General features: G+C 34.9%; 1 protein-coding gene across 3 annotated transcripts in view; it reads left to right on the plus strand.

Moving 5' to 3' along the window:
- The window catches only part of LOC110465342, a 50556-nt gene continuing 23711 nt past the window's right edge, over positions 1 to 26845 (plus strand). Inside the window, exons 1-4 of one of the 3 annotated variants that reach the window (XM_021521093.1) lie at positions 1 to 120; positions 13096 to 13154; positions 17065 to 17252; positions 24400 to 24563. In XM_021521093.1, the coding sequence (XP_021376768.1) occupies positions 13097 to 13154; positions 17065 to 17252; positions 24400 to 24563 (410 nt within the window). In that variant the 5' untranslated portion in view covers positions 1 to 120; position 13096. Of the gene's footprint in view, positions 121 to 6149; positions 6174 to 12834; positions 12917 to 13095; positions 13155 to 17064; positions 17253 to 24399; positions 24564 to 26845 lie in introns of those variants that run through there. The other 2 variants (XM_021521094.1, XM_021521095.1) reach the window with 2 other exon arrangements.

Below are 26845 nucleotides of genomic sequence, written 5' to 3' on the forward strand. Positions count from 1 at the left end.
ACTGACAGAGGAACACGTAATTTGATACTTGGTGTCCTTCCATAGTAAAAGGCGTTGCGGCAATTTGATAACATCTGCTATACGCCTTTTCAGCTGTTACGAATGAGGTTGGTTTGCAAAGTAAGTAAATACTAACATTGTTATATTATTGCATTTATTTGATGTATATGTCACAAAAAGATTATATTTAAATAAGTATCACAATGATGTAAATAATCAAATTGCATATCAACGGTTTACCTCAATGTTGGTACATGCATCAGGTTTCTAGGTCTGTAAAAAGTTAAATCACAATTATATATCATAATGGAACTATCTGTCATCATCATAACGGCACACACTTTAATGTGCCAGACGATTGTTACACAGTTCAAATGCAAAAAAAACCCCGACAATTTATTTTGAGTCATTTGAGGATATGCCACTATGTGTGTATGTGTGTTGGTGGTGGTATGTTAAGAATGCTACATCATGCTACAAACAATGACTTTTTCATTCCGTGACATTATTAACACTGACAACAAGTTGATACTATAACTAATGCTGAACATCCAGCAGGGTATGAAAGGAATTGGGAATGTCCTGATCTGATGACAGAGCAACAGAACCCATGCCTTCCTCATCTGGGCGAACGTTAACCACGAACGCCAAATTGTCAGGTGATATATTAGGAAGCTTTTGTTTCAAGAGATATAATAATAATCTTTTATTGCAACAATCAGTGTTACAACAGCTGATGTTCTTTCAACTTTAAAACGCTATTACCTTATTTACCAGGTAATAAAACAAGGTTTAACCCAGACAATCTTCAGACTGAAGTTAAGGGTTATCCCTCGTTAAAACTTATGCTGTGCTGTACCAGTGCTATTTCTGCGATTACAAAAATAATTAAATAGTAAAACCATAGTTGAACCCTAGCCGACAGCAAATTTTTATGGATACTTCATGAAGTAAGATATTTATCCAATATTTATTTAAAAATAATAATATATGTATTTGTATTGGTAAGCGGACAAGGTGCATCTTCACATAAATGCACAGCCTACAGCGTAAACGTGTTATGCAAATTAGTCTTTTGCGCTAAAGTACGGAACTTGGAATGCCTTTGTCTAGTAATTGTACTGTAATGATCTACACTAGAGTTCTCTGATTCCTCAAACGTTATTCGGATAGGTGAATGATTAAACTAATTACTTGTCGAGTTTAAAGTCATGCGTGATACGAAAAAAACACTATCAGACCGAACATACGGGAAGAAATATCTAAAGTAACCTTTAAAAACAGCGCAGAGAGCTTAGAGGCAATAAGTGGCCTTTTGTTCTCATGTTTATTAATTAGAAAATCCGACACTTTTGATTAAAAAAGTGTAATAGGTATCTAATAAATACTTGCATTAAGTGTACCTTAATCAATGTCAAGTATATTTGCAACATTCAATGTTAAATCTTAGAGTAATATTTCTTCACAACGACATTCTAGACTGTTTATTTTCAAATGAAGCATAGCGTTTATAAACCTTGCTATTGTTAGTCTATAAGCACGATATAGGTATCTTTAGCTCGTGTATAAAACATCATTGTTCAGATTTATTTAGAAATTTAAAACATCAAGTATTATTTAAGAATGACACGAGCAAGTATACAACAATACAGAAGATTAATATATTCAAAACAAGAGATCCCAGAGGGATCTTGGTGCCCACCATTGTTCCATCTTCATTAGTTCTTTGTCAGTTTGATATTTCTCTTCTTTTCTCTTATCTGTTTGATCGAGTCATGTTAACAGTAAATGCACCTTGAGACAACTTTTGATCTAAACTTAATACTGCTGTTTACAAATGACAACCTTTAAAGTGAGTTTGTCATTTCACATATTTACAAGTACAGTAATGTAAGTAATGTGAAAGAAATAGAACCGATCATTGCAATATGAGAAAAATCTGTTCGTCCTTCGGCCATTTTGTTTTGATGATCAGTCTCAAAATATACTAACAAGAAATAGTACTAACAAACATTCAATGTCAAAAATCGAAGATGGCCATTTTGTTTATCAGATCAGTTTTAAAAGTAAACTATAAAGGATAGCGGGGAACCTGCATATAAAAGTTGAGAAAGAACCCTCCAGTACTTCCTTGGAAATAGCTCTAACAAACCTTAACTGTCAAAATCAAAGATTTGTTTATCCGATCAGTCTCATAAGAAAACAACTTCATACCAAGGTGACCTACATATAACGTTAGAAAGATCTCTCCAGTACTTCTTGAGAAATAGCCATAATAAACCTATACTGTCAAAATCCATGATGGCTGCCTGTCGGCCAATTTGTTTATTTGACCGGTCTCAAAAGTTAATATGCACAACTGAAGTCCAAGGGGAACCAACATATAAAATTTGAGATATATCCCTCCAGTGCTTCCTAAGAAATACAGTTGTAGGATCGCACAACGTTACGAGATGTGCAGAGGGCGCACGATGTGTGTACGGTGTGTCAACGATGTGTGCACGATGTGCGAATGATGAAAAATTGAACGATCATTGCTTGCGCACATTTGTGCACACGATGGTCGAACGTTGTGCAATAATAATCGTGGTTGGTGTAAATTGAGGAATGCCTTAACAATATATACGGTTTCGTGTTTAAACATATAAACTTGATCATTAAGTATGTTTCTATATACTAGCTGCATCTAAAAGCCTATTTTTACATTTTCTGTCTATACTTTCCTGAATTTAGAAATGGGGTTTTCTGTGATTTTTTGAACGACCTTAATCGACATGTAAAATTAGAATACAGTTCCCGTAATCAGGTAAACATACCATATAGCTACTTGGTACATGGACCTGAACGGTACTTTTCCCGCCCGGGGTACTTCCATTACTCATTGGGGTGCGAAAATCCAGGTGAAGGGAAGCTAAAAGCCAAACCGAATGCAAATAACAAATACGACTTGGCCAGTTGTGTTTTCATAATGGTGATACGCTATATGTGTCAGGCACAGGTCAGATTAAACTCCGGTCACTCATCAAAATGTTATTTACCTGTTCTGTTACCTAGGAGCCAAACCCGTTCTTGACAGTCACTCTAATACTGCGTAACACGCATTGTAAAATTGAACATAATCTTAATTATTGTGATGAGAAATCACAGTAATATACATATTATACATTATTGCATACGAGCCTTCCGTATTTATTTCATTTCGTAATATTGATCAACAAAATGTACGTAATCGCACAGTTGTACGGATAGAAGCGCAAAACGGGGGAAACGTTTGTTAAATCGCACAGTTGTTCGCACCATGTGTGGACGATGTGCGGACGGTGTGTAAACGATGTATGCACGGTGTGCGCACGCTATGTATGGTGCGTTGTGCGGTCACACAACTGTAGCGATAACAAACTTCCACTGTAAAAATCAAAGAGGTTTGCTTGTCGGCCATTTTGGATATCTGATCATTCTCAGAATTAAACATGTACAACTACAGACCAAGGAGAACATACATATAAAATTTGAGAAAGATCTCTCCGGTGCTTATTGAAAAATAACGATAGCAAACATTAACTGTCAAATCCAAGATGGCAGCCTGTCCACCATTTTGTTTATGTAATCATTATAAAAAATACACATGCACAACTACAGACCTATGGGAGTCTACATAACACATCTGGGAAAGATCCCTCCAGTACTTCCTGAGAAATAGCGATAACACATCTTTAATGTCACAATCCAAGTTGGTGGTCTATCGGCCATTTTTTTTATCCGATCAACCTCAAAGTTAAACATGCACAAGGAGAACCTACATATAAAATTTGAGAAAGATATCTCCAGCGTTGTCTAAGAAATAGCCATAACAAACCTTCATTGTTTAAATACAGGATGGCTCTCTGCACAACTAGGTCCAAGGATATAAAATTTGAGAATGATCTCTCAGGTACTTTCTTAAAAATAGCGATAACAAGAAGTGTTTAAGGAACGACGGACGGACGGACGGACGGACCACAGATGCAGGGCGATTTGAGTAGTCCACCATCAGATGCCTTGGGCCTATGTGACAGACCGAGGCCTAATCACATGGCCAATGTGGAGTTAGCTCATTAATGACCATTTTATTAATAATCTTAAATTAACAAAAATAAACAAATCATATTCAACAAATTAAATAATAATTATCACAAAAAAATGTTCAGTTGATTTCCTGTGAACTTAACTTGGACTGACTGTACTTCACTTTTCTGGGGAGGCATTACCATGGTATTTTTGGCACCTCCGGAAATATTTGAACCACTGAACAAGGAAAAGAGCAGACAAAATTGTAGTACAGAATTCACCATTGAGTATGTACTACAAATTTATCACTAAGCAATGTTTGGCTTAATTCACTAAACACTTCGTATCTAGTAATGTCATGCATTAAGCCGCTAGCATGTCTCAGCAATTGCTGAAGGTAGTAATCGCCCAGTTCGTCGATATTGGCCCAGATTATACCATATTGATCCAGTTTATTATGATATTGATTGGGCAGTTTTCTCATATTATTGTCAATATGCAAATAATTAACAATAATGCTGGTTTCAAGCTAAGAATAGTTTCCAGACGAGATAAAACATTTTAATTAATTTCACAGTTTTAACAGTAACATGTCATATATCTTCATTTATTTTAGAAGTAGTCTGAGACTTAGTTAAAAAAAACATGTTACATCTACATGCACATAAGCGAATAACAAAGTTGTTTTTATTTTCAGGTTGGTAAGCTTCTTTAAATAAAAGGTTGATGTCATCACATGTACGTGTGTAGCTTTCATCTTTTAATATACAATTATATCTTGTCAACAAAGATAGACCGGGGAAGTGATAACAAAGCGACAAAGCACACTAATGAGTAAAATTACGATCATCAACCTTTAAAGAAATATATAATTTTCTTGGGGTTTTTTAAGCGATCGTTAAGCTAGCCCATATTCTTCATCAATGTGTATATTTAGAAACTCTGTGTTGCATGTTTGTCTGTAGGTCGTCTAAATCTTTCAGTAAAAATGGTTATATTCAGATCCAGCTTTTGAATACCACATAAACTGTGACATTTGAATAATGTAAATTGAGGAAACACAGATGTTTCTATTAAGAACATGAAAGTTAACGATCTGAAAACCGAATTCATCATGCTGATTAATTGTCAAAAATAGTAATTGTCCCTGTTGATCTTATTGTAAATCATTGTCGAATCAGCTGATGTGAAAAGACTGTAGTGTCAATATGTGTTGCTGTTTAAAGACAGTTCATTGTCGTTGCACATGAAAGCGAACTTAAATATTTTTGGAAAGCTTAAAGCCTACCATAGCGAAAATATCCGTGTTGACAGATTACGTTTTAAAGCTTAATGCCTTGGATCCAGTGTTATAATGATTAGATGAAGTATTTGTTCTTTATAATGTTAGATATCTATAAAAATAAAAAGCTGTATTATTTTTGTTTTGACCTACTAGTACCTAAGTACTGAAGGTATCAGTATTTGATATAAGTATTTGATGAGAAAAAAGTACAGATGTTGAAACACTGATTAACCCTCCATCTATGACAGACGGACTATGCAGCGGAACGGATAGTCAATCAAGCAATTCACAACATAAGTCTATCTTATAAACACTTCTGAATGTCTACTGTGTGCGTTGTATCATATGTAAACCTGATAAGAATTAAATGCTCGACATAAAAGATATAAAAGACCATTATATAAACGGACTGGAATAATTACGATACGTGTATGTAAACTGCTGCAAAATTGTATCGCAACAATTCAGTGTTAAAACGTCTCGTGTTCTTCCAAAACAATATCAGATAGAGCGTTGTAGTTTAAAAGATTTTATCTAGATTCTATTATTCAAATCAATATGGCCAAAAATGACCTTTTGTGTCGTTTAAATATAAAGAAAGATATCGATCGCGTGCCTACAACAAATCATTACATCGAATCGTTAATTGTCAAAAATCAACTGCAATCATTGGATGACACTTACACAAGCGTACACCAATGCGGAAGTTGATAGTTCATCTGTTGTGAAATACTCAGTAATACAAGAGAACACACCAGTTTGATACTTGGTGCCTTCCATAGTGAAAGTCGTGGCAGCAATGTGATAAAATCAGCTGTTACGAATGAGGTTGGTTTGCAAAGTAAGTAAATACTAACATTATTTTTATTATGGCATTTATTTGATATATATGTCACAAATACATATATGTTTATGTATATTAATTTATATTTAAGTAATTATCACAATGATGTAAATCAAATTGCATATCAATGATTTACCACAATGTTGGTACATGCATCAGGTTTCTAGGTCTGTAAAAAGTTAAAATCACAATCATATATCATTTGTTCGTTTGTAAACATCCAATCACACTCATGTGTATGTTGTTTTAATGAAATAATCTGTCATTATCATAGCGGGACGCACTTTATTTATTGTGCCAGACGATTGTTACACTTTTCAAATGCAAGAAAAAAGACAATATATTTCGTAAACATGAAGGTGTTGTAAGATGTCAGAACAAGCTAGAGCATCAAGCTCGCATGTAGGTTTGGTTTGGTTTGGTTTCATTTGGTTAACGCCCATAAACACTTAAAGTCATTTGAGGATATGCCTTTATGCGTGTATGTATGTTGGTGGTGGTATGTTAAGAGTGCTTCATCATGCTACATACAATGACTTTTCTATTTTGAAACATTATTAACACTGACAACAGGTTAATATTTTAACACATGCGGAACATCCAGCAGGGTATGGAAGGAATTAGGAATGTCCCGATTTGAGGACAGAACAACAAAACCAATGCCTTCCTCATCTGGGCGAATGTTAACCACACAGGCCAAAAGTATAATTGACAGGCGATATATTAGGACACTTTTGTTTTAAGACGAAGAGATAAAAGAATAAACTTTTATTGCAACAATCAGTGTTAAAACAGCTGATATACTTTTTTAACTCTAACACGTCATTACTTAGTTTGCCGGGTAATAAAATTAGGTTTAACCTGGACAATCTTTAAAATACTGCTGTGCTGCGCAGTGCTATTTCTGCGGTCACAAAAGTAATTCAAAAATAAAACCATTGTTGAACACTCTTATGGATCAAAATAGTAATATGTAATTATTATGGAACACACCATTGGTAAACGGACAAGATGAATTTTCACAAAATTGCATAATCTACACTGTAAACTTGTTACGAAAAATAGTCTTTTGCGGTAAAGAAAAGAATTGTGAATGACTTCTGCCTAGTAATTGTACTGTACTGATCAACCACCTCACATGACAAAGTACTATATTTCGGGGTTCCTAAAGGGTCAGTGTTAGGACCCGGAATATATTGCCTGTACTCCAAACTGATTGAAGATATTTGTCGTCGCCATATTCTTCGCCATCATTGCTATGCTGATGACACACAAATGTACCTGGTCATTAAACAACAAGACAGTTGGGATACAGTTTCAGAAAATCTGGAGGCTTGTCTGACAGATATCGGCACATGGATGAACGCCAACATGCTAAAGATTAATCGGGAAAAGACGGAACTTATCGTCTTTCCCCCAAAATGTCAGCAAACAATGGCTCCCAAGCTCAAGGTCGGTGCCAGAACTTTTGAGACTGTACCAGCTGTTAAAAACCTTCGGGTATACTTTGATAGTTCACTGAACACGGAGAAACAAGTGAACGCTATTGCCAAATCCTGTTACTAAAAGATCAGGAACATCGGCTGTTTTCGGCAGTTTATAACTGAAGATGCATGCAATATTTTAGTGCATTCACTTGTTACCTCTCGGTTGGATTATGGTAACGTCTTGCTTTGTGGTATATCTGACAAACTAACTAATCGTCTGCAGAGGGTCCAGAACACTGCAGCACGGCTGGTTATTCGTACTCGAAAGAGAGAGCACATCACACATGTGCTATCTCCATTGCACTGGTTACCTGTGCGATACAGGTCGCAGTACAAAATGTTGGTGTACACATACAAGGCACTGAATGGAACAGCTCCGCAGTACCTACATTAGCTTGTTACCCTGTATCAGCCGTCACGATCAATGCGGTCGGAGTCAGAATCGTGGTTGTGTGACCCAAAATCTCGTACTGTGACCTATGGAAACCGGTGCTTTGGGAGGGTTTCGGCCACGTTGTGGAATAGCTTACCATCTAATATAAGAGAGTCAAATAATCTGGTCAAATTCAAGAGGGACATCAAAACTCACCTCTTCACGTCTTCATGTTAGGGTCTCTGCAAAGACGTCATGTAAATACCAACCTTTATGTGTTCATTTATGTGCACATCGCTTGCTTAAATGTATAAAAGTGATTGCAGGCCTTGGTTTTTGTTTCACAATTATAACTATTACTAATATTCATATGTTGTAAAGCGCTTTGGAGTAATTTTAAAAATCAAATAGGGCGCTATATAAATGTAGTATATGATAATTATAATTATTAAGGGAAATCGCCATTTTACGTGTCAAAACAACGTTGTGGCTTTTAAGGCTTCTATTCAAATCACTTTTTTAGTTTTAATTCTTTTGTGATGATCTACATTAGAGTTCTCTGATTCCTCAAATGTTAGTGGGATAGTAGAATTATCAAATTAATTACTTATAAACTTTAAAGTCATGCATGATACGATAAAAAACCCACTTTCATACCGAGTATACGGGAAGAAATATCTAAAGTAACCCCCCCCCCCAAAAAAAAGCACAGGGAGCTTAGAGGCAATGAGTGGCCTTTTGTTCTCATGTATATTCATTAGAAAAATCGAAACTTATGATTAAAAAATTTATAGTAGGTTTATATTGACTGTTTGCAATAAATGTACCTTAATCACTGTCAAGTATATTTGCAACATTCAATGTTAAATCTTAAAGTAATACTTTTGCACAACGACATTTCAGACTGTTTTTTTCAAATAAAGAATGGCGTTTATAAACCTTGCTATCGTTGGTCCATAAGGACGATCCAGGTATATTTAGCTTGTGAATAAAACATAATTGTTCTGACTGATTTAGAAATTAAAAACATAAAGTACTATTTACGAATGACATCTTCTTGGTTTCTTTCAATGCGATAAAGGTACAATGCGATAAAGGTACGGTGTAATAATTTTGCGTAATGGACTTGTTCACTTCTGGTATACTTACAATGCACTCTCGGGGTCTATTAACAGATAACGGATAACAAAACATGTTAGTGGAAAATTGTGTGTAGCACCATAGTAAAATATTTGAAAGCTTAACGTGATATAAAATAAATCGATTATATATAAGGATTAACTTTCATTTTGACGGCTTATGATGTAGTATGAACGCAGTTGGCGACGAACAGATTCATTACGCTAGGTTACAATACTAATGATATATAAATATGTGTTTGTATTTAAACTATTAACTAATAAACGTATTAACAATGTAGAAATATGTTTTCGTTGTATAATTATCAATGAATAATTAGCTAATTGACTTATATTTCAACATTTTTCCTCAATAATGCATAATTTGCCGTATCGCTTTTTAAATCGTTTATCTTTATCATTTATGTTTTTATTGCTCATTTAAGAATTACCCATCGCATGTCCGTAAGTTGCCAAGGTGAGGTCGGCAATGGGTTTTGTCCCCGCTGTCAGTATAATGTGACCGGGCGGAACGCTATGCGGAGGCCTTCGTACTGGTATTTTAGAGAGGTAGCAGTATAAAGTCGGTCGGCATCAGATCATTGCTATCGTATTGACACATTTACACAAGCATACGCTGCCTCCAGCACATCGATACGTTCATGCATACCTTACACACGTGTTATGCAACGTGGGTCCCCAATGTCAAAGAACGTTAAACCCTATAAATCAGCCACTTTTTTAAATATTTGATAATTTCGTTTTTAAAAGTCCTTTCACAATCATGTTATTTAGTTTTACTGGAACCATTTGTCACAATCATTTAAAAAAGTTTAAGAAAATAGTAAAACAAAAAAATCTGAAAAGAAAACAGCAAATGTCCATTTCAATAGAAATTGTTTAAGAACCGACACATTTTAAAAGTGTATATACAGGTAACTGTAAATCTTTGGCAGTGTTACTTGTACGTAGTCAAAATCGTAAGAACGACATGCCAATTTTCTTTCAGCACAGTCAGGTATCAAAGGGGAAACAGTCGTGTGCATCTCTTGTTATACATTTATATCCATGGACAAAGAACAGTCATCGAGGCCTTATAACTATATGTTTTTTTAGATTTAAAATGGGGCTTTTGAATCAGTCAAATACAGTGTCATATGACCCGAAATGGCCAATTGGTTTAAATCGATTAATCACGCCAATTGGTTTAAATCGATTAATCACGCCAATTGATCACAGAATGTATCAATATAAGGAAGTTAATCAGAACCAATGTGTATTGCACAATGAGTGCCTCAGAGTTATAGATCGTTTATGAATAACTAATCTTTGGGTGTTAAATCCAACATCGACATGTATGTAGACGATTCTAGATACGTCTGGTGTAAACATATATATTGTTCAATTAGAATGTCACCACCATTTGATCTAACCTTGAGATTCGGAGTGATAACACGAAAGTTTTGTTAATGTAGCTATAGGTGTTATTGCATATAAGTTGCGTCAAACAGTAATAATCACATCATGATTACACTTTGAATTTAGATATGAGTGATGTTCCATTTAAGCAAGTTCATCATAAAAAAAACTTTGGAGTGTTTGTATACATGATTTCAGACCTAGACGGCGCTAAGGACTGAGTTAAAACTAATTGGAGACTGAAGTGATTCATAAGCTAATTTCATATTGGCTCAGGAATTAGGCCAAGGTCTGTCACTTGCGGCGTTGGGCCTATGTGACAGACCGAGGTCATCGCCAATGTGGAGTTAGCTCATTAATGACCATTTTATTAATAATCTTAAATTAACAAAAATTAACTAATCATATTCAACAAATTTAATAGTAATTATTACAAATATTGTTCAGTTGATTTCCTGTGAACTTAACTTGGACTGACTGTACTTCGCTTTTTGTTCTGGGGAGGCATTACCATGATATTTATGGAAATATTTGCACCACTGAACAGGGAAAAGAACAGACAAAATTGTAGTTCAGAATTCGCCATTGAGTATGTACTACAAATATATCACTAAGCATTGTTTGCTTAATTCACTAAACACTTCGTATCTAGTAATGTCATGCATTTAACCGCTAGCATGTCTCAGCAATCTTTGAAGGAGCTGTCAGATGCTCACTCCATTGTTTGTTTTCTTCTGACATTGTCAATGAAGCGTTACTGAGGGTGAAAGAAGTAATCGCCCAGTTCGTCGATATTGGCCCACTTTATCCCATATTGACCCAGTTTGTTATGATGTTGATTGGGCAGTTTTCTCATATTATTGTCAATATGCAAATAATTAACAATGATGCTGGTTTCAAGCTTAGAATGATTTCCAGACGAGATAAAACATTTTAATTATTTTCGCAGTTTTAACAGTAACATGTCATATATCTTCATTTATCTTAGAAGTAGTCTCATACCTAGTTAAACCAAACATTTTACATCATGTTACATGTACATAAGCGTATAACAAAGTTGTTTTTATTTTCAGGTTGGTAAGCTTCTTTAGATAAAAGGTTGATGTCATCACATGTACGTGCGTAACTTTCATCTTTTAATTCAAAATAATGTCTTGTCAACAAAGATGGAACCGGGGAAGTGATAACAAAGCGACAAAGCACACTAATGAGTAAAATTACGATCATCAACCTTTAAAGAAATATATTATTTTCTTGGTTTTTTTTTAAGCGATCGTTAAGCTAGCCCATATTCTTCATCAATGTGTATATTTAGAAACTCTGTGTTGCATGTTTGTCTGTAGGTCGTCTAAATCTTTCAGTAAAAATGGTTATATTCAGATCCAGCTTTTGAATACCACATAAACTGTGACATTTGAATAATGTAAATTAAGGAAATACAGATGTTTCTATTAAGAACATGACAGTTAACGATCTGAAAATCGAAAACAGATTACGTTTTAAAGCTTAATTCCTTGGATCCAGTGTTATTAAGATGAGATGAAGTATTTGTTCTTTATAATTTTAGACATCTATAAAAATAAAAAGCTGTATTATTTTTGTTTTGACCTACTAGTACCTAAGTACTGAAGGAATGCTTACACTAATATTTGATATAAGTATTTGATGAGAAAAAAGTACAGATGTTGAAACACTGATTAACCCTCCATCTATGACAGACGGACTATGCAGCGGAACGGATAGTCAATCAAGCAATTCACAACATAAGTCTATCTTATAAACACTTCTGAATGTCTACTGTGTGCGTTGTATCATATGTAAACCTGATAAGAATTAAATGCTCGATATAAAAGACCATTATATAAACGGACTGGAATAATTACAATACGTGTATGTAAACTGCTGCAAAATTGTATCGCAACAATTCAGTGTTAAAACGTCTCGTGTTCTTCCGACACAATATCAGATAAAGCGTTGAAGCTTAAAAGATTTGTTTTAGATTCTATTATTCAAATCAATATGGCCAAAAATGACCTTTTGTGTCGTTTAAATATAAAGAAAATATTTATCTGTCTTGTGCCTACAACACGTCATTACCTCGACTCGCTAATTGTCCGAAAGCAACTGCAATCATTGGATGACACTTACACAGCATACACCAATGCGGTGGTTGATAGTTCATCTGTTGTGAAATACTCAAATATCAGTCCCGATGCCTGGTAGCGGACAGAGGAACACGCCTGTTTGATCCTTGGTATCCTGTCATAGTAAAAGTCGTTGCGGCAATGAGATAAAATCCGCTATATGCCTTTTCAGTTGTTATGAATGAGGTTGATTTGCAAAGTAAGTAAATACTTAAATCCAATTTAATCTAATTGTTTAAACCGAGGTTAAAACATTGTTAAAATATAATCATTTTTTTAAGTAAACTTCGTGATGTAAATACGTGTAGCATTAAATTGAAATTAATGTCATTATGGAAAGTCTATAATATATCTGAACTTATCATATTTAATTTGCAGAATGAATCTTGGACTGTACGTTGGCGGAGTTCTGTGGCTGCCGGCAGCACTAACAAATGGTAAATATTGATAAAAGTGGACATTGTCACCAACACGCCATTCAGTAACTGGACTTAACAGTTCAGTTCATTGCTTGTAGATTCTAACTGGATTTCTGTGATTGACAAATGCACCGACAGAAGTCCACAACCTTCAAGTTTTGACTCCGATATTTTTTAAAAATAATATCAGTTGTAATCTTGCTGTAGGCAAAAAATGAATTATTGCAAGATGTCTCAAAGTTAAGGATAATATACAATGTTTTAATATGAAAATGATTGTCACTGCATATTTGTTAAAGTTCACCGATTTTTGGGTCATAACTGTTAGAAGTTGCCATCTGTACGATCTAAAACACCCTGTGTATGATTCGCTACACACTGTATGATCTGCTGAGCATATACAATACAAAAAATAATATTTATTTCAGTCATGTATATACATAAAACATCGAAACATTATTTTTGATCTTACATGTAAAACGGCACATATTGACACATCATTGTAACAAACTTTTTAACAAACAGATGTTTAGAAAGACAAGTGGAAGTGTGTCAATAAAACCCTTCATACATGAAACATTGACAAAGTTTTAACTAGCGTTCATTTACTTTTTTTCGATACCATTACGTGATTATTCGATATCAAAGTGTATGTTGGTACAAGGTAAACACAAACTATAATGTCGGTATAAGGTAAACAGTAATTATAATTAGGTACAAGTTGATCTCTAATTATAATGTCGGTACAAGGTAAATATTAATTATAATGTTGGAACAAGGTAAACAGTAATTATAATGTAGGTACAAGTTGATCACTAATTATAATGTAGGTACAATTTGATCACTAATTATAATGTCGGTACGAGGTAAATACTAATGAAAATGTCGATACACGGTTTACACTAATGAGAATGTCGATACAGAGTTAACGCAAATGAGAATGTCGATACAAGGTTTTCACTAATGAGAATGTCGATACAAGGTTTACACTAATGAGAATGTCGATACAGGGTTAACGCAAATGAGAATGTCAATACAAGGTTAACACTAATAAGAATGTCGGTACAAGGTTATCACTAATGAGAATGTCGATACAAGGTTAACACAAATGAGAATGTCGATACAAGGTTAACACTAATGAGAACGTCGATACAAGGTTTACACTAATGAGAATGTCGATACAAGGTTTACACTAATGAGAATGTCGATACAGGGTTAACGCAAATGAGAATGTCAATACAAGGTTAACACTAATAAGAATGTCGGTACAAGGTTATCACTAATGAGAATGTCGATACAAGGTTAACACAAATGAGAATGTCGATACAAGGTTAACACTAATGAGAACGTCGATACAAGGTTTACACTAATGAGAATGTCGATACAAGGTTTACACTAATGAGAATGTCGATACAGGGTTAACGCAAATGAGAATGTCAATACAAGGTTAACACTAATAAGAATGTCGGTACAAGGTTATCACTAATGAGAATGTCGATACAAGGTTAACACAAATGAGAATGTCGATACAAGGTTAACACTAATGAGAACGTCGATACAAGGTTAACACTAATGAGAATGTCGATACAAGGTTAACACTAATGAGAATGTCGATACAAGGTTAACACTAATGAGAATGTCGATACAAGGTTAACACTAATGAGAATGTCGATACAAGGTTAACACTAATGAGAATGTCGATACAAGGTTAACACTAATGAGAATGTCGATACAAGGTTAACACTAATGGGAATGTCGATACAAGGTTAACACTAATGAGAATGTCGATACAAGGTTAGCACTAATGAGAATGTCGATACAGGGTTAACGCAAATGAGAATATCAATACAAGATTAACACTAATGAGAATGTCGATACAAGGTTAACACTAATGAGAATGTCGGTACAAGGTTAGCACTAATAAGAATGTCGGTACAAGGTTAAAACTAACGAGAATGTCGGTACAAGGTTAGCCCTAATGGGAATGTCGATTCAGGGTTAACACTAATGAGAATGTCGATACAGGGTTAACGCTAATGGGAATGTCGATACAGGGTTAACGCTAATGGGAATGTCGATACAGGGTTAACGCAAATGAGAATGTCGGTACAAGGTTGAAACTAACGAGAATGTCGGTACAGGGTTAGCACTACTGAGAATGTCGGTACAAGGTTGAAACTAACGAGAATGTCGGTACAAGGTTAAAACTAACGAGAATGTCGGTACAAGGTTAGCACTAATGGGAATGTCGATACAGGGTTAACACTAATGAGAATGTCGATACAAGGTTAGCACTAATGAGAATGTCGATACAGGGTTAACGCAAATGAGAATGTCGATACAAGATTAACACTAATGAGAATGTCGATACAAGGTTAACACTTATGAGAATGTCGATACAGGGTTAACGCAAATGAGAATGTCGGTACAAGGTTAACCCTAATGAGAATGTCGGTACAAGGTCAACACTAATGAGAATGTCGGTACAAGGTTAGCACTAATGGGAATGTCGGTACAAGATTAACACTAATGAGAATGTCGATACAAGGTTAACACTAATGAGAATGTCGATACAAGGTTAACGCAAGTGAGAATGTCGATACAAGGTTAACACTTATGAGAATGTCGATAAAAGGTTAGCACTAATGGGAATGTCCATACAAGGTTAACAGTAATGAGCATGTCGATACAAGGTTAACACTAATGAAAATGGCGATACAAGGTTAACACTAATGAAAATGGCGATACAAGGTTAACACTAATGAAAATGGCGATACAAGGTTAACACTAATGAGCATGTCGATACAAGGTTAACATTAATGTGAATGTCGATCCAAGGTTAACACTAATGGGAATCACTAATGAAAATGTCGGTACAAGGTTAGCACTAATGGGAATGTCGATACAAGGTTAACAGTAATGAGCATGTCGATACAAGGTTAACATTAATGGGAATGTCGATCCAAGGTTAACACTAATGGGAATGTCGATACAAGGTTAACACTTATGAGAATGTCGATACAAGGTTAGCACTAATGGGAATGTCGATACAAAGTAAACACTTACGAGAATGTCGGTACAAGGTTAGCACTAATGAGAATGTCGGGACAAGGTTAACCCTAATGAGAATGTCGGTACAAGGTTAACACTAATGAGAATGTCGGTACAAGGTTAAAACTAACGAGAATGTCGGTACAATGTTAGCACTAATGAGAATGTCGGGACAAGGTTAACCCTAATGAGAATGTCGGTACAAGGTTAACACTAATGAGAATGTCGATACAAGGTTAACACTAATGGGAATGTCGATACAAAGTAAACACTTACGAGAATGTCGGTACAAGGTTAGCAATAATGAGAATGTCGGTAGAAGGTTAACACTAATGAGAATGTCGGAACAAGGTTAACACTAATGAGAATGGCGATACAAGGTTAACACTAATGAAAGTGTCGATACAAGGTTAACACTAATGAAAGTGTCGATACAAGGTTAACACTAATAGGAATGTCGATACAAGGTTAACACAAATGAGAATGTCGATACAAGGTTAACACTAATGAGAATGTCGGTACACGATATGCACTGATATAATGCCAGAACAAATTTATTAGGTCGATACAAGGTAAATATTTATTATAATGTCGGTACAAGATGAAGATTAATCACAATGTCGATACGATGTTAGAATAAATTAGAATGTCGGGACAAGATTAATACTAATACTAGTTAGGTCGGTACAAATTTAGACAAATTGGAATGTCGGTACAGGGTGAGGATTATAAGAATGTCGGTAAAATGTAAACACTAATTATAATGTCGGTTCAGGTAGTTAGGTAGGTACAAGGTAAATACTTATTATAATGTCGCTTCAAATGTATGGTCTCTTGCAAGGTATTTTTTGTTTCTCTCAGTATTTGACTTTTGCAGCATGCACATTCAAGAAACTTGTGTTCCGTGGAGCCAGTCATATCATAGGCGGTACTGGCGGTATCGCCAATCTCTGGGATTCCAATTCTACTTATAACGAGAACAATGCCGACGCTAGAAATATTGGGTATGGAGGACATTATAAGTCAAGCGAAGTGGACACATGGGACACATCGACATTCAACAAGGTATGGATTTGCATGTTTTGAACTAGAATATGTTTTCACTTAAAATGTCAATGTTTTATATTTTAGGCAGACATCATTATTATTGTCTTTGGGTCTACAATAAAAAAAACAAGCTCTTTAATCAGCTTTTCTTACAGCAACATCATGCACCATTCTTAAATTCGCGCCACATTCCAAATGCTTAATACTCTGTAAATGTTTTTTCCCTCCTTGCTCCTATCAACAAATCCGTATATATCTTAATCAGAACTTTCTGAATGACTGATCAAGACATATAGCCAGTTAGAAAACCTGATTTGGTGATCTGTACAAAATTGTTCCGGGGGCACCTTAGGGATTTATCAAGTTACAAAACAAAACACCAATTATAATTATCTTTTGCAGTGTCTGTCAACACATTCTTATACTGTCCTTATTTTTGTATTGCACGGACATGAATCACCGATATCAGTGTAAATTCGCCATTCCATGCCCATATACAAAAAATAACAACGAGGATAAGTGCCTTGCTGCGATTTCTATCGTGTGATAGACTCATTGCCAACCTATTAACCACCGACAATGTACTATTTACTCCAGTACAATTGTAGTTATCCCTAATGCTATAAATAAAATGTTAAGTCAAGTCTTATATTTACATTTTGTCCTCGTTTAATTTAAGAAAAAGATATTTTGCTGAAAACAACTTCATTTTTATAACAGCATATACTTCAATTGTCTTTGATACCATAGCAACAAAACACCACTAATTACAATCATGCAAATATATATATATATCATAAAAACAGAAAAAAATATATAAAAAGAAAAAATCTCAACAACGAGTCTTAGTACTTTCATCTCGACAAAGAGATTCTTCAGACTATTTATTGAAGTAAATATTATGACGTCATAAACTATGACGTAACATACCAGTTCGCTGATACATAGCGATTTTACAGCGATTAAATACATAATGCTGGTCTAAAGTTAAAGAGTACTATTTGTTAGGATTTAGATTTACTATTGATGCTATTATTTATGAATCAAAAATAACAAAATAAAACATTTCCTGTGAGGAGCGAACTTCGGAATATTATGTTACTGATCCGACACACTACCTTTTTCACTACAACGGATCAAATACGGTAGCGTAAATGTTCAAATATAATTCTTCTATAGACGAAGAAAAATACCCGATAAAAAACACTGATCGGAACTCGCGTATGCACATCCTTTCAAATACAGAAATACTCTCTGCCTGAAACGTGTCATGAAGTGAGAACATTATAAAATAGTAGTCAAACAGTATTGTTTAAACGTGGTCTAAGACGTCTGATGAATTCAGCTTCCTTACCCTCACGTTTGATTGTTTAAGGTAGAGAGTACTTCTGCATTGATTATTATTATATTATTGTATTTTGTATTACATGGTCGGTTTATTCATGTAAACATAATATAACTATGTTACTACGATACTACATACGTCGCCAGTGTAACCCATGCAGTTTTTTTAATATTAATATATTTTTTTGAATATTAAAAACATATATATTTGGTAGACTTGGCTTCATCTCTTAAAAACATGCAGGCCATACAAAGTCGATGTGTCACGTATGGACCATCCATAATGACATTCAAAAGCCAATTACAACAAATATATACAGTACTTCATCCGCTACTATGGTAATACCCAATATGTGGTGCTAAGAGGAAAGTACATAGCTAAGCATTATATGTTGATAATGACCTTTATCACAACAATGACAAATGATATTTACCAAGAGGCAGCACAATACATGTACATAACAGGACACATTTAACGAATTGAAGTTCGACTAATGGTAAGGACTTATAGCACAATATTAAGGAATCTGTGTGATTGAAATATAACATCTGATATATTTGTGACAATATGTTTGTTTTTGGTGTCATTACAATTGCCACAGCCGTGTAGCAGGACCTTTATACTAAGGTGATTGTGTACATCATACATTGCGATTCTGCTGTAAAATGTGGCGAATATTTATTTCTATTTATACCTATTACACTCCAGAAAATAGTTTGACACAGTTTCATATTTTGGTTACATTCACAATGAGGAGATTCAATCAAATGGTCTTAATAAAGGTCGTAATTTAGATAACTTTCACCATTTCTTACAGTTGTGTGACCGCACAACGCACCAAAAATACCGTGCGCACACCGTGCATACATCGTTCACACACCGTCCGCACATCGTCCACATATGGTGCGCACAACTGTGCGATTTAACAATCGTTCGCCCCGTTGTGCGCTTCTCTTCGCACAACTGTGCGATTGGGTACAATTTGTAGATCAATTTTACGGAATGAAAAAAATACGGAAAGCTCGTATGCAATAATGAAAACTGTATATATAACTTTAATTTCTCATCACAGTCATGAGGAGTATGTACAGTTTTACAATGCGTGTTACACATCATTACAGTGACCATTGAATGGGTTTGGCTCCAAGGTAACAGAACAGGTAAATAAAAATTCGATGAGTGACCGGAGTTTTACCTGGCCTTGACCTTACAGATAGAGTTGATATGCGAAACCGTACGTTCAGTAATTGTTATTTGTATTCGGTTTGCATATAGCTCCCCTTCACTTGGGTTTTCACACCTTTGGCCCTACCCGACGAAATACGTAAGCGCCCCGGGCTGGGGAAAACAACGGTCCAGGTACATGTACAAAGTGGCTATGTTTACCTGTATACGAGACTGTGTTGTAATTTCATATGTGTCGATTAAGGTCGTTTGAAAAATACTGAAAACACAATTTCTAATTTTAAGAAAATATAGACATAAAGATAAGCTTATAGATGTAATTAGAATATAGAAAATTGTATTTCTTTACACACGAAACCGTATATATTGTTAAGGCATTCCTTAATTTACACCAACCACGATTGTTATCGCACATCGTTCGTCCATCGTGCACACAAATGCGCGCAAGCAATGATCGTCCAACTTTTTATCGTTCGCACATCGTGCGCACATCGTGCACACATCGTTCACACACCGTGCACACACCGTGCGCACACCACACATCGAGTAACGTTGTGCGATCCCACACCTGTAGCTGGCAAAGAAATACGTTTATGTTGCGATTTCCAGAAAATTTGCAAACATCAGTTGTTTCAGATTGAACATTATGATTTTGACATAAACAGCGTATAAACTGCTTAGTAAAAAATATATCATGAATACCAGGAGCAATTCTATAAAATGCATTAAACATGTAAAGGAAACAACTTTCATACTAATTAAGAATACGACATAATGGGATATAAACTTTTCTAAAAGTTCTCAAAGGATATCTATCTAGATTATCATCAAGGAAGTAGGGTTCAATTATTTCCTTCGGGTAATTTGGTGTTTCATTATTCATAAATATCAGTTTTTTTTTCTTCTATTACTTAATATTTCTCATCCTATCTTTTGATAGAAAATATCATGTGATGTTCCTCAGCATTGCCTGTAACTAATATTGCTGCCTCTAGCTGAGCAGATTCTTTTTTAACTGGAGTACAAGTATCGCACACTACATCAGCATTGTCCAGTGTAGGTCTTATGTCAGATGTATATAAAGCAGTAAGAGATTTTCTATCTACATTTTTGCTGTAATAATCTCAAAATATTTATCCTTTTTAAGGTTTTTCATAGATGTGAAAAATAGGAAGATTCAATATAGTATTTTCAGGTATTTCAGGTTAGACTTAGATGTTTACGTATTTTATATTCTATAATTGGTTCGTCACCAGGACCAGTTCTATTTAATCTATGAAAGACATTTGAGTATCACTCAATTGATATTTCTGAATCTGGAATTTCGGGAGTAAGATGTGTTTCGGTTAGACAAAGCATATCGCTTTCATTCTAGTTCACATTTAATAATATCAGTTTAATATCGTATATTTCTTACAGTGAGGTGAGATATTGCGCGACTACGTAGAGGACCTGGGTTAGAATGTATATCATTAGAACAAATCAGTAATTTTGCATCTATCATTAAAAAGAAACACAAGTTTTCTTTAGACTGAATAGATCCTGCGAACATGTATTAAATATGTATATATAAAAAGATTAAGTGTGTGCCTCCTGGATCTCCTGTGTGTCCCATAGGGTGTTGGTGATGTTTTATCAGTAATCATTTAACACATTTTCATGACATGAAAAGGACACATGATACATGCATAGCAAGTATCTATTGGGCAAAGACAAAATACTGGTCAGACACAGATGGGTATTGGCAATATTTATGAAAGGAAAGGGTTTGTAACAACATGAAACACACATATTCACATAATGAATAATTACATATACATGATAAATTCTGAGCGAGTCTGTTTTACAGCATGGATTCGGACTACAGCAGTGTGACATGTACGACTGTATCTGTCCTATATATAATAGAACAAGCTAAATCAATTACGTTCTTCAATGTGCTATGTATACATCAATTCAATACAAACATTACATTGACTAGGATGGAAGAGAGATATGTCTTGCTTACCTTAAAGAGGAATAGACTGTGTAAACCGTCCATATTTGTCAAAGGTCTGAACTATTGCGAGTCTCTTTCCTTGCATTGAAACGTGAAATTAACGATATTGATAATTTTGAGAAAGACTACGCCAGTTATTTGGCAAAAGGAGGTGACGTAAAAAGCATCATGGAATTCGAAATTGAAAACCAAACTCAAGTTCGTATTTGAAGACCCAGATAAATAAACAAAACTCAGTTATTTGCATTAACATTATGTGGATGTGTCAACAGACACATTTATGATAACTTATTTGAGCAATTTAACAGCATTACATTTCCTACTTCCAAAAAGAAACAAGCGTGTTGAAAACCAAGAAAATCTATATAATGCAAAAGACGCAAGTTAATCATGCTTTACTTTTTTATTGTTGCTCAATCACGATATTATCAAAACATTAATCATCAGTGTTTCTGTCGTGTTTTGACTCTGCGTACCTCATAAATAGAGTTAATAGATTAATGACGCACTAAGCTTCCATGTGTATGTACATGTAAATATACGTGTCTTAACATTTGTTCATGCTGAACACATGTTTTGTAAACGTCTGGGTATTGCATCAATTAAGGTAATAAACTTCTATCCGCTGAATACATTTCTTTGGTCACTTTTTTACGGGATAGTGTTTTGCATAAATGAATCTGTATTTTGATGAAGGAAGATTTTATACATTGTATATGTTTATTACATATATGCCAATGACTAATCACCGCCATGTGTACAGCATGCAGTCCTTGCGAAAAACCTTCAGAGCAACCAGCCCAGTCTAATGCTCAGAATAATCATATGTTTTATCTCACAGTGACTATACTCCAGGGGAAAAGGAACGTTCACGACGAAAGTACAATTTCGTTTTTATTGAAGCCAACAGACTATGCAGGACATCCATTCTAAGTATAAGATCGGGGAAACACGTGTCAGTGTCTCCAAGTACCATGCTACTGAGGCCAAATGATTTGGAGAAAGTACAAAATAATCAGGGCCATTTTTTACAGTGATTAAGTATAACTAGAGTAAAGATGGTGTTATATTTCATCATCAGGATAAGTGGTTACACAACTTTGCATGTTACCCAACTCCTCAGCATTTGAGATTCGGCACTTAAAAGTATCAACATCGCGTAGTGATCGTAGTTTATATGCCGGGACTGTTCCGCCACTCATTCAGGAATGATGACAGACAGATAACGGGTTCGTGATGAAAGTTTTTTTATTCGTTTTTAACAAAACACCGTAAGAACTACAACATACAGAAATACAGCAATTTCACACACTGGAAATGCACAAAATATCCAGATTAAAAATTGGAAATATGATGCAATAAAGATCAGAGGTAAATTTGACAAAACGTCCTATTAATATACATGCACAATTCAAGTTGAGTGCATTACCACATTGCATAATATGATGTATTATGTTATAATTGAATGGTCTCTGGTATGCTAAAATACCATCGGCAAATATTATTACATTGATTTAAAATCAACTGTATAGGCTTGTTATTATTGATACAGCAAATTCCCTTTAATTACAAAAATAATGCAAGGAAAATTTGTTTAATGATAGAACAATCTATTACAATTCAATTCAGGGGAATTATAACAGTACTTATAAACTTACGCTGTGGCGACACCATGGCTGAACCAGTTACAATGATGCATGGCACCGGGACATTGATAAATGTAGACAAACTCTCTACAAGAACATATATGAACACTGTAAGATATAGCACAGCCTGTTACAAAAATTGACAACTACATCACCGGCACCTACATAGGAAATCTAGATTAATTGACGTGTCTACTTTATTACTGACAACTACATAACAGGCACCTACATTAAAAGATTGACTAGTGTGCCTATTTTAATACTGATGACTTGAAAATGGATATTAAATAACACACAAGCTTTCATATTACATAAAGCTACATATACAATCATTGTTCAGTCGTAGTTCACTAACATACTAAACAAATACAATAGCTATCCACACGTGTTGCATGACAGGAAGTTGGGGCGAAGTGACTTTCCGATTTACCCGCTTCACCGCTACATTACGACAAAACTCAGGAATGACACATCTTGAACATGGATTGATTCATTTCAGAGTGATCATAAAACGACAGATATAGTAACATCGGTTCTAATATCATACAAACTTACAAATTTCACAGATGCCACCTTCCATGAAAACAGGCGGTATTTTTCTCTTTGAAGTACGAAGCCTGGAGTAAAGGGAGATAAGTTTAGGTAGCACAACACAATAAGGGCTGCCGATCCAGCACAGGGACAAATACTAAACTTTGATAGTAATTGTGTAAACTGTGATTAAATATGGACTACAGTACCTACTATATTAAATAAATAATTAAATAATCAATATTTTATTAATTCTTTTGGACATAGAATTCTCTTTTGTCGCTTAGGATTGTCTACACATGCTAGCGGTAAAATAATTCAATTCAAATATTGTTAGCTTGATGAGTCGCGTCGCATGCATGGGTTTTTCAATTGTGTTGCTAATATTTTTGTTTTTGTTATTACTGAAGACACTGTTAGCTATCCTCTATATTATATATGTATATGTTTTATTTCTAGGTCCGATTGGAGGTGATAAAGTCAGGTGTTGAACAGATGTACTTCGAATTCAATGCTACTGGGACTAATAAGTTTAGTTGGTTTCACAGAAATTACCTTACCGCGTCTTCGATTGATGAGACTGACCAACTGCTCCTATACTTCTACAGATATTCTTATTATTGGTAATGTATATTATTTTCTCATTGCTTAGGTTACAACAGAAACTCCACTAATCATTTGAAACAAAACAAAGCGGTATTTGTCCTGCATTAACATTTCCCCTAACTAATCATGATGTCATGTATTATACAAATGAACATCTCAGTGAATAACTGATTCTCAATGTAAACTTAACATTTAAGCCGTGGTTTGTTTTCTGTACTGTATTATTTTGCTAGTTGTCTATTATGGTTGTATATCTTTGGTATCGACGAACAACTAAACGAGTTTTTTTCTTTGTTGTCACGTCAAAGAGATAATGTTTTAAATCTTAATGTAGCTGTTTTGTTTTTATGGGATTTATATGCTCAAAGAAATATTTGAGCATTTAAATCAGCTGCATAGAGCTGCTGTCATTCATTATATATTGTCAAAGTGAAAACAAAATACATATAAAACGGTTGTGTTTTGTTAGACATTGTGGCAAATATGAATGCAAACATTAAATCATTATATAAGTGCATATATGGCAAACAAAAGTGTACCAAGTAATGGCGGTAGGCGGCTTACATGGACTGCTTGAAGATATGGATAAGGAACATTATCTATACGCCTTAAAGGATTCAAACGAAACCTTACATTCTGCCTTCATTGCACCATCTTTTGCAGTTTGTTCCTTTTACTCCTTCGTTTGCTCTTCCTTCTTGTTTTGTCGCGCATTCCTTTGCTCAACCCGTTGACGGTTGCCGTGCTATTGTGGCCAGGTTTTATTTCCATATATCAGTGAGGCACGGTAGTCCAGTGGTAGGACGCCGGGCTCGTGACCGAAGGGTTGCGGGTTCGAGTCACGGCACTGCACTGTGTTGTGTCTTTGAGCAAGATACTTTACTCCGCTTGTTCCAGTCTACTCAGCTGTAAATGAGTACGTGGTTGGACAGTGCTAGAAATGTTGAAAGCTAGCTGTGAGCGCCGAAATGGCAGCACCGGCTGTATGCTCTCCGGGGAGTTGATAAAGGTATTGGCTGGTTTCAAAGGCCCTACAACCACGGATAATAATTGAGAACCGCTTTGAGACGACCTACAAACTAGGTTGTGATAAAGTGGTATATAAGAACCTCGAATTATTATCTTTATTGTTATTATTATCAGTGAGATGACACTTCAAGCTGCGCTTTAATAACATGATCATATGTGGACTTAAAACCACAACTGGAAAGAGGATAACGCAAAAACATAACGAACAGTGTCACGGTAGTCAAGGTACACTCGGGAAACCATTTTCTTACCGCCAATGTCTCCCTTGGCACCTTAAGGATGTCCAGGTGATGACATGTCAGTGATATGACACATTCATTTTCCCTTTGAGTGACCATTCTGTCGGACGGCACCTTATGAACACCGTTCAACGACAATATTCCCACAATAAGAACAGTTTTAATACATTTCGTAGCATGGTCAATATGATAAAAACAGATGGTCCTAGGTTTAAACCAATATTTTTTTATTTCACAGGTTTTGTCTAGACCTGATTTGTAAATGATAAAAACTCAATTTACAACAACTGCCTGGCTATTTTAGTCAGACAATGCGTATACAAAATTTCCGATAATGACATAATTATGTATATATCGCCCAGTGATACGACTGTTCGCCGTTTCCCGTTTCTAGATAACTACAATTTTTTAACCGTTATATATTTAGTTACAGAAATTTTAAACGATTTATCGTCGGAAGTTAACAATTAGTCTGAGGCCTGATGAAGCTCCTTAATATGTACGTTATATTTCCTTCTACGAGAAAATTTAAATGAAAGAATAAACTGGCATTTACGGTAATTGCATCTTTATCTTAGAACGACAGTTAGTTAAAATGCTTACGTAATATTTGCCTAGTACTATAACGAATGTATTTAAAGATCGTTGAAAATAATCAGCAACGCTTCATTTTACTTAAAAGTTATGCTGACAAGATGGTAGACCAGATCTGCAGCGTCATAATGTCATTTTTTTCATTTGAAATATTTAACCATTTGCCAGACAGTTTATAAAAAAAACTTGGTACCTGTATGAATCATATTTTTATGAAATCTTAAAATTCACCACGCTCATCTACCTACATAATCAGAAGGATGTACGACAGATATACAAAATATTAAGTATTTACTTCAACAAACGTGTAGAATACTTTAACATATATCTTTAATATTCCCGCTACATGATTTTCGGATACACTGTAGCTTCAAGGTGATTATTGCTTTCAATTTTATTTGCTATGTAGTGGTAATATTTTGTAATTCATTTGTCGT

The sequence above is a fragment of the Mizuhopecten yessoensis genome, unplaced genomic scaffold (genome assembly GCF_002113885.1).
Source record: "Mizuhopecten yessoensis strain PY_sf001 unplaced genomic scaffold, ASM211388v2 scaffold11069, whole genome shotgun sequence".
Taxonomy (NCBI): Eukaryota; Metazoa; Mollusca; class Bivalvia; order Pectinida; family Pectinidae; genus Mizuhopecten; species Mizuhopecten yessoensis.